Source organism: Camelina sativa, chromosome 11 (assembly GCF_000633955.1).
Source record: "Camelina sativa cultivar DH55 chromosome 11, Cs, whole genome shotgun sequence".
In the NCBI taxonomy this organism is placed as follows: Eukaryota; Viridiplantae; Streptophyta; class Magnoliopsida; order Brassicales; family Brassicaceae; genus Camelina; species Camelina sativa.
Genome location: NC_025695.1, coordinates 8,583,397 through 8,598,479, shown reverse-complemented (window position 1 = coordinate 8,598,479; position 15,083 = coordinate 8,583,397). Strand labels below are relative to the sequence as shown.

The 15,083-nt window shown below is 33.7% G+C and overlaps 1 protein-coding gene across 1 annotated transcript; it reads right to left on the bottom strand.

Annotated features, from left to right (window-relative positions):
- LOC104722428 (gibberellin 20 oxidase 1) lies at positions 5,878-7,434 on the bottom strand. The gene is made up of 3 exons (XM_010440582.2): positions 6,805-7,434; positions 6,297-6,618; positions 5,878-6,206 (listed from the first exon to the last, which is right to left on the bottom strand). Exons 1-3 carry the CDS (start codon positions 7,359-7,361, stop codon positions 5,943-5,945), a joined length of 1,143 nt encoding a protein of 380 aa, XP_010438884.1. The 5' UTR covers positions 7,362-7,434; the 3' UTR covers positions 5,878-5,942.

Sequence of the window (15,083 nt, the reverse complement as noted above, 5' to 3'; positions counted from 1 at the left end):
TCTGTAGAAATAAAATTGACAAAATATGACATGAAATACCCTTAAAAAGATAATAAAGCATAGAAAACGACATGGGTATTAAAATAATTTTGTTAGTTCTGATTGTGTTTTGTGTGTTCAGAGTAAGGATACTTATTCCAGTCACCAAACAAAGATATATCATTCAGTGGAAAAACATGTAACCTTAAATAAGATATATAAAATGGTAAACGAGCGGCCCATAAAATTGATATCCAATATGCGACCATTTAGTGGCCTAACTACATTAAATACAATATTCCAAAAACAACGTTCTTTAAATAACAAATATTAACTGAATTCCTATAATTTCTACGAATAGCAACAATAATGAGAAACATATAATACTTATGTCCCTATAATCACGCAAATTACCAATTTGCATATTTCCAATTTATTACAAAATCAATAAAGGGAATCATCTACCGAAATCATTTAAAATTAAAATTAAAGAAAATAACAACACAATGTAAGGAACTATACCAAACTTTAAAAATCACCAACAATATCATTTCAAATGTTACCTAAACTAACAAAAGAAAATTACGCGAAATCTTTGCTACTTACCATATCCCCATATAATCATTTACTCGCAAAATATATGCTAGGTATATTCAAATACATAGGTCTTCAACTATAAATATATGGATCGTCGAAAACAATGTAGCTTACCATAATATACTCGATATCCAGTTAATATATTCTAGAAAAAAAAAAGGCTGCAAAACAATGGAATCATGAGTCTTACTAACATTAAGCCATTCAAGAACTTTGAAGATTCATGTGCGGATCGTTCACTCATGGCGACAGTACACGAGTTTCATTGGATAAACTTTAGAAGTGATCTTAGCAGATGTCGTGAGCTTATATTCGTAAATATAAATCTTTTATTTATGTACTTTATATTTGTTTAAAACATATATGATTACGATTAATCCTAATAATTTACTATGTGATTGTATGAAATGGCAATGTTTTTGACATGGACAGCTCTATGTTGTTATATCAACAGTGACTTTCAAATAGTGGTTAAGGTGCTAATCTTTGGTAAAGATGGGAAACCACAAAAGCAAACTATGAATGTAGTGTTCAAAAAAGTTTTTCAAAACATATAAGCAATTTATGGACTCGGAGTCTCTTACATTACTTAGGTATGCATTTTTTTAACTATTATAATATGTATAGAACACATGAGTTTACTTTCTATTGCTTTAGTTTATTCTCGCTTATCTTATTTATAGGTAGCTACTGGTCAAGGCGTTAGTGATGGTTAATGGTGGCTTATGCCTCTAAACCAATTTGTCTAAGATTATGTGTGGCATTTATATGATTTGCGAGAAGCAGTCATATAACATTATACATTCTTTAAATCTTTATTTATTTCGGCAAACATTATATTATCTTTGATAACGAAATTTATTTAGATTTGCACAGTTGGAACTAAAATTTCCTGAAATTTTTCTAACACAGGTTGACCAACAGATTTAATAAGAAAATTCTCTAGAGTTAGAAATTGAATGTTGAAAGTGTAGAGTATTATTTTCAAAATGTATATTTAGGTCTTTATTAAGTACGAAGAAAATTATATAATCAAGATGACGAGGTTGCGATTTAGATTTCGGGGTTGTGATCATACTATAAAATTTTCTTAATCTAATTTATATCTCCTAGAAAACTAGATAATATAAAAATTTACATAACTTGATCAACGATGGCGAGCCTTGCTTTGGGCGTGGATCGAAGCTATCGATCTGGCTTTGGATACTTTGATTATTTGCTAGAAAAATGGATTTATAAAACAAGAATTAACACCCGATATAAAACCCAAAACCAGATTAAATATAAACTAAAAATTGAAATTGCTTACCTTGGATTATAATAACACACATAGTGTTATACTCACAGGATTCTGTAAATTATTGATGAACTTGGGTGTTTATTGATGTGGTTGATTTGATATTGTGTGGAAGACGAAGGTTAAGAAATTGCCTCTTCAATACACTTATTTTTCCTTTTCTGTTTTTGGTCGGAGAGTCGCAGAAGTTGATTTTTTCAATTTTTTCTTTCATTGAGTTTATAGAAAAAAAAAAAAAAAATTGCCTTTCTTTTGTTAAATTTATCGGGCATGGAAAATGATATGTTACTTTGAAGGTGGAGTTAATAACCGATAAATTCAAACTATAAGATTGATCAGTGTTATTTCTCCATGGATGGCCATTGTTAATCCTATGTTTTATAATGTTCTACACTAACTTGGAGGAGGATCAAAAATACAACGTGCAAGTAGTTTTCGAGTTGCACCCACGCGAACATAGTATGGAACTATAGACTGATAAAAGTCAACTATTTAAGTATATACATGAAGGAGAAAGTTATGATTTTGTTGTTAAACACGAACATAAAAATTGGTTACGTTGTATAATTCTTTTTACGAACAAATTAATTTAAACTATAAAATAGTATAGATTTTACTATAAAAACTTATGGAAGCACTTCGACACCGTATTATGGGCTGGAGCCTGGAGATACAGTCTAACAAGACATGAAGAGTTGAAGACTCTTCGTATATAGTAACGGATCATCTAAAATTAACGTAAGCTTCTAATATTGTATAGATTTGTCATTACAAATTATAATATATTGTTTACTAATATTAATTAATACAATTACAACTACTATACTACATTCACGACACATTTTCTACTCGCCTTTATTATCCATAAATGAATTATAAAAAAATTACAGTTTTATTCTTCAAAATTACAGTTTCACTAAACGATCAACTTAGTTTTTGAAAGCAATCGTGTACGTACGTGCGTGTCTGAATCTAGTTAGCTTTAAGATATTCTTCTTTTTTTGTTAAGATACTTTTAGAAGATTATCTATTATTCAACTGCTAAATCGGATTTTCTTTTCTAATTCACGATAAGACACAGTATTATACATATCCCCAAAATCTTGGTTTCTTTTGCCTCGTCTTTTCCTACGTACCCCCATAAAGCCATATATAAGCATATGAACAGAATCAAATGTTATTCTAATATTAAGAACTCATTATTTTAGATCAAATTAAGTTCCACTTTGATTAATAAAATGTCACGAACTTAAGCGAAGTTGACAGTAGTTCAGATGTTTTTAGCACTTACTAATTATTAAGAGATACGCATGATGAGTGGTTGTGATCTCCCTAATATTCGTTTGATATCTTTAGTTATATCATCATTGGTATTACCCTTAAATTAATTATCAACTAGGAGTCCTATTTTAATTCAAATTTGTGGCTATTAAAAAAAAAGATACTAATTATTTACTTTGAGATGCCGTCCCCCATGCCGTCCAACAAATCTCTGATCATCAAATCGGATTGTGTTCCAATATAAAGATAGGAATTTCTCTGGGACTTAATAATATTTAAAAGCCCTTATTATTTAAACTAGTATCTAGGCAAACTAATAAACATATAAAATATAGAAAATATATAGACATTGAATCCATCTCATATCAATTTAAAATATAAATTACTACATGACTTGAAGAGTTTTGTTGGTATTTTAATGGTTTTCTTGCACTAATGTTTTTAAATGTGAATCACGTTATCCTTTGAAACATTTTATTTTTGAAAAAATCGACAATAAGAAACCATTAAAATAGCATTTTCAATTAGATAATTTGATCGATGATTTATTAGCCGGATCTAATGGTGAACTACAATAATTACAGAGCACATGAAAGAACCTCTAGCTAATATGTTTACATATTTTGTAGCTTTTTTATAAGTGTTGACCAAAACTTATTTTATTTGTGTGCGTGTCTGTGTGGGGTTTAATTTAGTCCCATATATATGATAGTGATTTTTAGCCAAACATATTCTCATGTACACGATCATGTACTTCTCAATCAGTTGGTGTCATGTCCGAGACCGAGAGATTCAGAAATGGAATGCAACGATTTCTTTTTTCTTTTTTCATTTAAGAATGATCCGATTGTTTTTTTCTTCTTTCTTTTATTTAAGAATAATCCGAGTTTATCTGTGTTTCAATAGTCAATAGATTATCAATTTAAGGACGATTTCCTACCCAGTCAAATATTTTCTGGGTGAGCAGTCGTCATATATACAAGACAAGTACGTACATGTGAAAACATACATACCTAACTAGTTTGCTATTCCGTCTTTTTTAAGTTTCTTGTGTGTGATGTAGTTCCTATATAATAATTATGTAAATGTTGAGTCGTACGTTATTTTAAATAAAAAATATTTAAGTTTTTTCATGCTTGTATTCCAGTTGCATGTAATTAGCCTGAGATAGTGTTAGCATATGTCCGAGAAAAACTAACGCAAAAAAGCTATGCTGTATTTGAAGTTTTAAGTAAATCGGAAATTAGAGGCAGGGAGAAGAAAACATCCAAAATTTGCAAAAGTATTAATGATTTTCAGATGACGCCAAAAGTAAGTAAAAATTAAATCAATTTATCAAATACGGACAGATGAGTTATTATGGGCTACCTTATTAAATAAAAAATGATCTACCCATTAGTAGCCCACATATTATTAAGAAGTTACGTCCCCAAAATAAATATGTTGTGTTATGTAATGGATCGGTTATACAGTAACCAAATATAGTTTTGTACGTCAAAGATTTTTATAAGAACTGTTTAAGAATCCCTGAATTCTGTAATCAGTTCATAAGAGTTAATTTTTTTAAAAAGGAATCATGCATCATCTACCTTTTTAAAATAGACACGTGATCTAGCTGGCTTTGTCAATTAGGAGGACTAAAAGCCCATACCGCATACCCCATGGAACCTAGATTTCAATCCCCAAAAACTGAACTGATAGCCTACGGCCACTCGGACAGGGATCTTTTACCGGGTTTAGCTAGCCCAAACTCAATGGTATCTTAGAAGAATATGGAAATCAAATCTAGGTCCTGATTAAATTGTTAGCTCGACATTGTGAAAATATGATCTTATTAAAACGTACGTGTCCTCACGAGCTCGACATGCAATTCTTATGGATCCACTATTTTCTACACCAAACCGCAAAAACTTACTCATCTTATCCTGACATATCTTCACGAGTTCCACATGCAGTTCACATAAAATTCTCATTAACATAAAACTGTTATTCTCTCCAATGTAGACCAACATATAAAACAAACTTCAAAGTGTAAGACAAGGAGGTGGGGACTGGGGAGGGTGATCGCCGGTCAAGAATAAGCAGTCGCCGGCTACAAGTTCATTTTTACTCATGTGGCCGGCGATCACCAACCTAGGGTCGCCGCCGGTGACAATTTTTCCTTAGATTCTTGATTCGAATCTTCTTTTAGGCAGCTTTGATATATGCATGGTTCTTCAAAACATTATAAAATTTAATATTACATATTGTTGAATTGTCATGAATAGCTTTGCACCGAAAAGCTAATTAACAAAACTCTTTCACACCAAATATATGGAAAACCAGACCGTGGGAAGGTTTTCATTAGATGCATTGTTTTAGGGGCCAATATTTTGGATAAGTTCGTTGGTTTATTTGCAGCAAGTATATATATATGTCTCAGGTTGAAACCTGCTGATTACATGTTTTTGTGTACAAAGGGACCACAATTTTCTTTTTCTGCTTTTAACCTATTAAATTCCATGTGTTCACTGTCTTTGTATTAATTCTCCTTAACGCTTCCTCAAACATGCGACTAGTCTACTAAAACAATTGTTCCGATATCTATCTATATATAATATCTTGATGGACTGTTCTCTTCAATTTGATAAATAATGGTGGGTGTACTCATTATGGTAGTAACGGATCAATTATTTTAGAAATAAAATGCTAATTAAGGGTGTTATTGCATCTTACCATATACATGAAATCCAAAAAAGAAGAAGATAGTAACTAAACAAGACAAGACATAGATATTGTTTTACATTTATTAGATGGGTTTGTTGGTGAGCCAATCTGAGAAGGCTTGGAGAGTGTTCATGTCTGCTCTATAGTGTTTCTGAGTGAACTCAAGGAACATAGCCCATGTGAAGTCAGGGTATTTCCTTGATGTGATGCTGTCCAAAAGCTCTCTTGGTGGCTTCACTACTTTGTCTTTTTTGGGACACAAGAAGAATGCAAGTGATTTCCTCTCGCTCTCGCTGTTCACCACTGCCCGGTGCAAGCAGCTCTTGTATCTATCGTTCGATAGAGCCTAGAAACAAGCTAAAGCCCGGTTTAGTATATGACGATATATATCTAACCAATATGTGTTTTTTTCTTTCTTTATTTTTAGTTGGCTTACCATGAAAGTATCTCCGATATTGACCACAAAGGCTTTGGGATTGGGACGAATAGAGCGCCATTGATTTTCGACAAAGACTTGAAGGCCATTAACATGGTCTTGGTGAAGGATGGTAAGAGAAGTTGGATCACAATGAGGTCCTGTTCCTAATGTAAGATCTGGTTTCTGACATGGAGGGTAGTAATTTAGTCTCATTATCGAATCATTTTCTTCGAAAAACTCTCTAAAATAGTCTCGGTTTACTCCTAAACTTAGCCCCAAAAGCTCCATGATCTTCAGTGACAGAGAACTCATTGCCTCACAATACTCTTGGTACACCTTCCTGCAACCACAAACCAACAATGACATAAGCCAAGTCTTCAAAAGTTATGGTATAGAAAAAACCGGTTATTGGTTTTCTCCGGTTTGGTTTTCTAAAAAACAGAGGAACGGACAAAAGATATGTTAAATGTTTGATTTCTTTTCTTCTTTTTCTTTTTCTCTATTTTTTTTCTGTTTTAACTTTTACCCAAATGGCTGAAACTCATGTCCCAACGCATCGCTGAAGTAATCTTGAACGGTTTTTGGGTGTGTCTCGCCGTCGCAAAACCGGAAAGAAAGGGTCTCCTTCCATGGAAGCTTGGTGGAGAAGCGTCCCGTGAAACTGCTTGCGTAGCCACAACTCTCGCCGGGTTTTCTCAAAACCCTCTGTTTTTCGGAGAGAGGCATATCGAAGAAGCGGCTCATGTAGACATGAGCGTCTGATATAAGCTCCTCGCTGATACCGTGATTGACCACGAGGAAGAACCCGTGCTTCTTACAGGCCTCAGAGATAAGTGTGGAAGCTTGTAAAGAGGAAGAGGGAAAATCAGATGAGTTTAGGTTTTGGAGATCGATGAGGGGAACATCAAGATCAGGAGCGTCGATGGAAGGTTTCTCGTCGTCTGGCCATATGAATTGGTTTGGGATATTGGTTTGGAGGTTATGCATCGAAGGGTTGAAGATCAATGGCGTTTGAATGTTTCCAAAGCCTAGTTTAGGTTTGTCTTCTTCCTCTAGAGATGTTGTTACGCAACTTACGGCCATTTTCTGAGATTTCTTCAAACTTGTTTGTTTTGTCGATGGAGAAAATAGTAAGTGAGTAGTAGTAGTAGTAGTAGTAGTATTGCGAGGAGATACGGGAACCATAAGGGTCATTTCAATCTTTATATAAGCAAGCATTTAAGTCTATTGTGTAGTGTGTTGTCCACTTCTTTTTTTTGTTTGTTTGTTTTGTAATATATATAAAGTATTTTTGGAACGAATGACTTTTTTGCCATGTGACTGAACTAAATTGCATAAGATGGATCTATTAACTATTTTTAGATTAATCATTGTAATGCAGTTAAAATCGCTAAACAAGTGGTGGAAAGACTTTTAAAAAATAAAAAAATAGAAAAGAAAAAACAAGTGGTGGGATTTATCTTAAATTTAATTAATGAAATATAATTAGCAGATTAATAAGTAAGATCTCTATATTTTATCGTTGTTTTTCCCTTTATAATTGTTTTACTTATGACTTATAGATATTAAATTTAAATAAAAGCAGAATGGTAAAAATATATATATATATTTTGTAAAACTTTTTTTTATCTCTTTTCCTTATGTGTGTTGTGTGGGGGACATGGACAATTACCATTAATAATGAATAGCTTACTACTATACTACTACTCTCATAGGTCGAGAGGTCTTTAGGTGATTGATAATACTATTTGAATGTACTCCCTTCTGTTTTCTCCATACACGACATACCATTTTATGGCTGTTAAAATACCATAATAGTAATATATAGTATTACTTTTGTTTTTGTTTTTTTTTGACAGCAATATATAGTAGTATTACTTTTCATTAAAAGTTCATTTATAGTACGTAGTATTTGCGTATTAAAAAGTTTCACTGATCTTTCTTAAGTGGTCGTGGTGGTGTGGCTAGGTGGTAAAAAAAAATTGAGACCACTGAGTCTTATTACCGCTAAGCTAAATAAGACGATAAAAAATCGGGGGTACAGACAAATCCAAGATTGTCTAAATCTGTTCATCGGGAATTGTAGTAGCATAAAACAACAAATAAGATATTACTTATAGTATTTTTTTTCTAAAACAAAAAACTGTCGATCCTTTTGGTGGGGGTCTGTTTTTATAGTTAGCAGGACAAAAGAGCTTCCCAAGGTTCTTTGGATGTATATGGGGAAGTGTTGGTTCCACATTGTTGTTGTTCTGTTTTTTTTGCCTCTGCTCTCTCGAGTTTGCTTTCTTGTCTTTTTCTTCCAATTATTTTCTTTGTTTTATTATATTTCTCTCTATACTATTTAATTTCCCTTAATTTTTGAACCTAATAACAAATTTTATAATCATGTAGTATGATCAGTCCCGGTTCATGGGGGCGGCGAGAGGGGCGAAAGCCCAGAGACCATACCAAAATTTGGAAAAAAAAACCCTTGAATAAAGGGGACCAAACAAACAAAAAAAAAATATTTCTTGTGTCAAGAGTCCAAAAAATTCAGTTCATCTAGGATCTAACATTTATTTGAGACGGGACTGAGTATGACAGATATAATGTATGTTAGTTTTACATTTTAGTTTTATCTATTCTTAATGTTGTTAAGTAATGGAATTCTTTGTTTTATATATTTACTAAAACTTGGTTCCAGTTGTTGCTAATCCTTTTTATTCAATTACACACACACATATATATATATATATATATATCATGTTTTGCATTTGAATATAAATTCCACATAAACGAAGTAATTCTTTAGATAATTTTGCTAGCTAACTCGACTTATACATTAAAAAAAAAGATGTTATAGAATCTCTTTAATAAATACAAAAAAAGACTGAATCTTTTGAACTATTTGGATTGGTTGGACTAACTCATATCTTAAGTTAGGTGTGTGTATTTTCCGTTTACTTTCAGGTTGTGATTGTGGTTCGATTCAGTTCGGTTGGTTTGGTTTATTAATGGGAACTATAACTTATTAACTGATTGGTTGGAGACTTGTAAATTATTGACTGTAGATTTTGGTCTATATATTATTTGTTGTATCTTTAATAATTTTTGATATGAGAAAAAAAAAAAACTACAGCTTCTTAGACCCAAAGTGATTGTTTTAGTAAAAAACAAAACGTGAAAAAAAAAGTAAGGCAGTAAAATTGTAAATCAAATGGAAATCTACACTCCAACCAATTATCCTTATTCTAATAAAAATCATACCGGTTGAATTCATATTTAATTAGATTCAGTTATAATTAAGTTCAGTTTTGTTAGGCTTTGGTCTGGTTGTGTCACTACAATTTTTACATATGTTAGCGTAGTTAGTTAGACATTTATTTACCAAGTAACTTCAGCACTTTAAACACTCTTATCATCACATGGACAAGTTTTTGGAAGCTAGTGATTGAAGACAGTGCAGACACAGCCAAAGAGGGACAAGCAAAACTATGTTGAGGTAAGGTTCATTCCCCTTTTTAGCTTCCTAAAATTAAGCAAGATCATGCTTAACAATTACAAGAAACCTAACTCAACTTTGATTTTGCATCGGCTATGGCTATGCGACGGATCCTTAGGTTCGCAAGAGAATAAAATGATCAGTTAGAGAAGAAACAAGAGACTTAATTTTTGAGTCTGCTCGTGGTGCTAATGCTAGGGTCCATTCCCGTTTCTATAAGAGACTTAATTTTTGAAAAAGAAAAGTTTTAGTATTAATGGAAAATCGGAAATAAGGTTCATAACTTTTAAATCCCTATTTACCTTTTGCATAGAGCCTCTAGCTAATACATTGAGCTAATTAGGAGACAAAGAAATACTATAACAACTAAGTAGGGATGCCATAAATTAAGAAGGTGGGGGCCGACCTGTGTTCTTCTCGCTTAAATGTGCTCAAGTTCTATCTCTTTCTTAATTACTATAAGAGAGTGAGATATTGAAGGACCCAACAATGCTGGACTTATGAAGGACAACTATTAGACATGAGGTTTTGTCGCAAATAGTAGCTCCAATCAAAATCCTTTTATTGATCCACTATAACCAGTTCATGCTTTTTATGTCCTGTCTCTGGCATTATTAGATGGAGGGGGAAAGAGAGATTGATCTATTACCTAATTACACTAGAAACTGAGGGGCATAGATGATCTCAAATAGATCTGTTTTCTTTCTCTTGATTTTCTAAGAAAATGACATTACTCCATCCCCAATTAATTTAATGACGCTGAAAGCATGTTATCACTGTTTAAGATATAATAATGTTATGAGGTAGGTTTATCCCATAAAAAAAATTAAAAAAAAAAAAAAATCTAAAAGGAAACTATAGAGCATGAAAAGAGTCTTTAGTTACGAAGATCATGTAATATATGCCAGAAAATCAAAGCCCTGTGAAAAAAACTTGTTTTCTTGCCAGTTAAAACATTTCCAGTGACTAACATGGAAACCCATTGGATATAAATTCTATCAGTGAATGCAGATCTATTTTACTTTGTCTCTAGGCACCTGAACTCCTCTACAGATCGCTCGCTACAAAGCTACGATCTTTAACAAATGCAGTTTTGGTCCATATGATCTTTAACAAATGGACTACTACAGGTCGAAAATAATTTCTCGTATAAACAGTATTGTAAATTGAAAATAATGACACTCTAGATGCTAACAGTTTAATGGATTTGAAAACAAAGGGAGCAACACATGTGCAGTTCCTCAACTCAATCATGCAACTTTTTAAACTGTTACTTGAAAATAAATGACAAGATAGAAATCAATCTTTCGTTGTTTTTTTCTCGGATACAATCAAGGATTTCACAGTACATAACATTGTCATAATGCATTATGGCTTAATAGAGTTATGTACGATATAAGGTGTGTGTATAAAATTATCTGATTTGATATATGTGACAAGCTAAGAACATACGAGAACGAGATACTAAAGTTGTAAAGAGAAGAAAACAAAATTATGATGATGATTTGTGGGAAAATTGCAAAAATAGTTCTTTCGCCTAATTAAAACATAACATATTTCAACTTTATATAAGAATCAAAAATAAAAATAATCATATTTTTTTTTTGTATTTTTAGAGAGAAAAACGATAATTTACGGAAATTGTGTTAGAATGACATTGCCTCCAAATTTTATATTGTGTTCTTTGATACGAAAATGCGCAAGCATCTACAAAATATTCTTGAATATCAGATGAAACCTTGCCGCTTTGTTGTTCGGAAACTCTCAAGTCCAAATTCGTTAACTCCCATGTAAAAAATAATAGTTCGTGCGGGATTACAAAACAGTCACTTAGTGACATGGTTTTTGTGATGAACTTGATTGAACTATTCTCTATGGGTAATTAGGACTTGGTTCTATTTGTATTTTTGTTTAAGGAAAATACATAATTTACGACAAGTATTTCTATATATTTTTTGGTTTATTACGATTTAAAGGATGTTAACTTTTATAGATTTTTGTATTGTTGGAGTATGTCAAATGTTGTTTGTTTCATTAAAATATGTTAGGACGTTTGTAGTAATCCACACCACAAAATTTGTCAATTTTTTCTAATTATAGGCTGAGTTTTTCATACAGTTTCCTATTGTGTAAGTTTGAAAGGTGTGTGGGCGAGTAAGTGGGCACAGCACTAAGTCTTGAACGGTAATTAAATAAGTGCTTAAAAAGTTAATAGGAGCTTGAAATGGGATTTCTAGGTTGTCTCTTCTTTTTCACTTTCTAGATTCGCGGAAGAAAAAGACAATGGAAACGAAATGTGTGTAGGGTTATAATGGATGTCTTACTTGTACCATATGGAGTGGTCTCTAGAATGCTATTGGGAGATGGTTTCCATCATGGAAACTGGTCAGTCAAAAGATCCAACGAAAGCTCGTCCGTACATGATATATGCACTTAATATTCACTTGGTCTCGTACGAGGAAATTAAAAATACACCAACCAATATAGTAAAAAGGAAAAGCTAATAGAGACAAGTTAAAGTTTTGTGGTGGCCTCCAACAACAAGCAGTAGAAAACGATAAGGTATACTGTGTTGTACAATAGCAAAGGATTTACGTATAAGAGAAAAAGTGTGTGTGAACCTATGCATGATTGCAACAACCATTCGTTTCTTGGCAGTTGGCATAGTTCAGCTTCTCCATCTACCATTTTAGTCTCTACATGGACTAGTTTCATGTGAAGTCCTAAATTGGTTGGATCTTTGGGTTCAGATAGCTCATTAGCACAAAGTAGCAATAATACTTAGTCCAATAGATCTAGAAAAAAAGTGAAGTCCACCAAGTAGTCCAAACGAAACGATCTATCAAACTCCAAGGGCAGACGAGTGCATTTATCCTTCCCAATATATATCTTGGCCTAACTACTACTGCACCACCTCGCTTGCTTGCATTGGCTTTTGATTACTTCTGAACTGGTCCTCCTCCTTGGAGAGACTTTTTTATCGTTCGGTAATTTTCTGATTGGAAAAGAAAAAAAAAGTGTTAGTTCCTTGAGACAAATTTAAATGATTTTGGAAAGATATGAATAGAATTGGCCCTTGTCATTCAAAGCGCATGGAGAAATTCTCCGACGAATGAGAAGATATAAGATTCTTATAGTACCGACGACGGGACGAGACATTATGATGCATAGTAAGTTAGGACCCTCCTCTGTTAAAACCACTCAAACAACAATTATTTCTTTAAACTGTTTGCGTCAGCTTGGCCACAAGCGATAATGTTGAAACTTGAAGAAGAAACAATGTCCTTTTTCCTCAAAAAATTTCCAGTGATTTATAAACTTCATATATAGTTAGTTTACACTAAACCGACTAAAAGGTGTAAATCAAGTAAACGTAAATGTGGACAAATCTCTGAATTTAGAAGAAGCAGAACACTCAACCAAACGAGTTCACAAGTTGTAGGGGGAACCGTTCAGTTTATCTGGTTTAGAAAAGTTTTGCATTATCGGCTTGTCTAGTAATCAACATAAGAAAGGATAAGAGAAAAATCGGGCGAGTGAATCCCACGCGCGGCGATTTTTCTCTCTCAAAAGCCTTTTTCTTCTGATCACAACCTCGTGCACCGACGTCGGGTCCTCCGTCAATTCCGGTGGCGGTGAGGACCCTCCGGTCCATGGTTTTTCATTTGTGACTTGTTGCATCATTCCGGCAAAGCTGTTGGACGAAATCAAGGGAGCGGTGGAGAGCAGAAGCATCCACGAGACGATGACGGTAAAGAGCTCTACCGGAGGTGTTGCTACGCGGAGCGGAAGAGGGAGATTCACGGTGAAGAACGAGAGAAGAGGGTAGATAGATCTGGAGATCGGAGATTCTGGAGGTTTCACCGGATTGGTTATGATAGGGGAGGTAATCTCCGATCTGGTGAAGCTAAGCCACCGTCGACGGTCCTCTTATCTACTCCCTGTTGCCTCTCTCTCTCACGACTGAGCATGGATCCTCCACGACAAATGACAGATCGGATCTCTTCCTCCTTCTTAAAATGGTTCTACGGTGGCGGGATGGCAAACGGATCTTGGATCACCATCTCTGTTCGGTTACCGTCGTCCAGGCTCGCCGGAGGTCCTGTTCCAGTCGAGTATCCGCAATTATGGATGTCGGCTGCAAAACAAATTCTTCGTTTGTAGATTAGGGTTTCACGTAGTGCCGGTTTAATCCGGTTGTTGTAACCCGACCGGTTTTGTTTTTCCAACGGTTTAGTCCAGTTTGATATAAACGAGTTTGACCCTTTGGGATTTCTGTATGGGCCTACTCCGGAAATAGCCCACTGGGCATTATATTTTATAATTGAATACCTTTAAACAAAAAAAAACATAAGAAAGGATGTTGTTTTCCCTAAAACAGAGTTAGCATATACGTCTCTTCTTCCTCTGTTTCAGAATTAGACCAAAACGGCCATAATGAGTTTTGAGGCTTTGAGCTATGGGGTCCTTATTCAGTTTCTTATGGGCTTCTGAGTTTGCTAAGCCCACCAAATCACAGCAACCCGCAACCCACAATCCATTAAACCTCCAGACCATTATTCAATTTTTCTGCTAGACGTATTCTCTCTTTGGCCACTATAAAATTCATAATATTGGCGACAGATGCGAATTAGTCTGAGATCGAATATGAGATTCCTCCATCATTACAAAAAAATGTCTAAAAATGCATGTATTGCATGTAAGGTACGTAAATAGAGAATGCTAACCCAATTGAACTAAAAAATTGGTTGAAATTTGAAACTGAGCAAATAATAGTGTGACAAGACAAGTCCTAGTAAATAAATGCAATGACATGCATTAAACATGTGGCCAAGCTGGATCTATGAAAAAAAAGGTTACGTATTCACGAATTATAAGATTATTCTTCTAGTTAATTTGCAAACCCCAAGAAAGAAATCTAGACAACCTTAAGTTCTCTTAGATTAATTTGTAAAGTTCAAAAACTTGAAAACCCCCAAAGTAGAAGTGTGCATGGTTGGAATCATACTATAATACTCAAGCTGTCTGTTCTCAAAGAGTTTGCGTGGCTAAATATCATCATCTCACTTTGCATTAATTTACGAGGACAGTTTATTATACTTTTAAATTATTACTGTCACGTTTTTAAATTATTTCTGTCACCACCCTCTGCTCGAATACCAATGCAATATGGAAATAATGTTGCAGGATTGTTAGCTCCTCTCGGGTTAGGAACCAAACACATAATAAGAAGTTACAAATTTTGGATTTTTACTAGTGTCTACAAACTCAAAAAAGATCTTGTTCTCTACAACCTCTTTTTTCTTCTTTTGTCAGTCCAT

Excerpts from the sequence above, each read along its gene's own strand:
- LOC104722428 (XM_010440582.2), bottom strand. The coding sequence starts at position 7,361 with ATGGCCGTAAGTTGCGTAACAACATCTCTAGAGGAAGAAGACAAACCT. Across the intron at positions 6,619-6,804 it reads CATGAGTTTCAGCCATTTGG|GAAGGTGTACCAAGAGTATT; the intron begins GTAAAAGTTAAA and ends TTGTGGTTGCAG. Across the intron at positions 6,207-6,296 it reads ATATCGGAGATACTTTCATG|GCTCTATCGAACGATAGATA; the intron begins GTAAGCCAACTA and ends GCTTGTTTCTAG.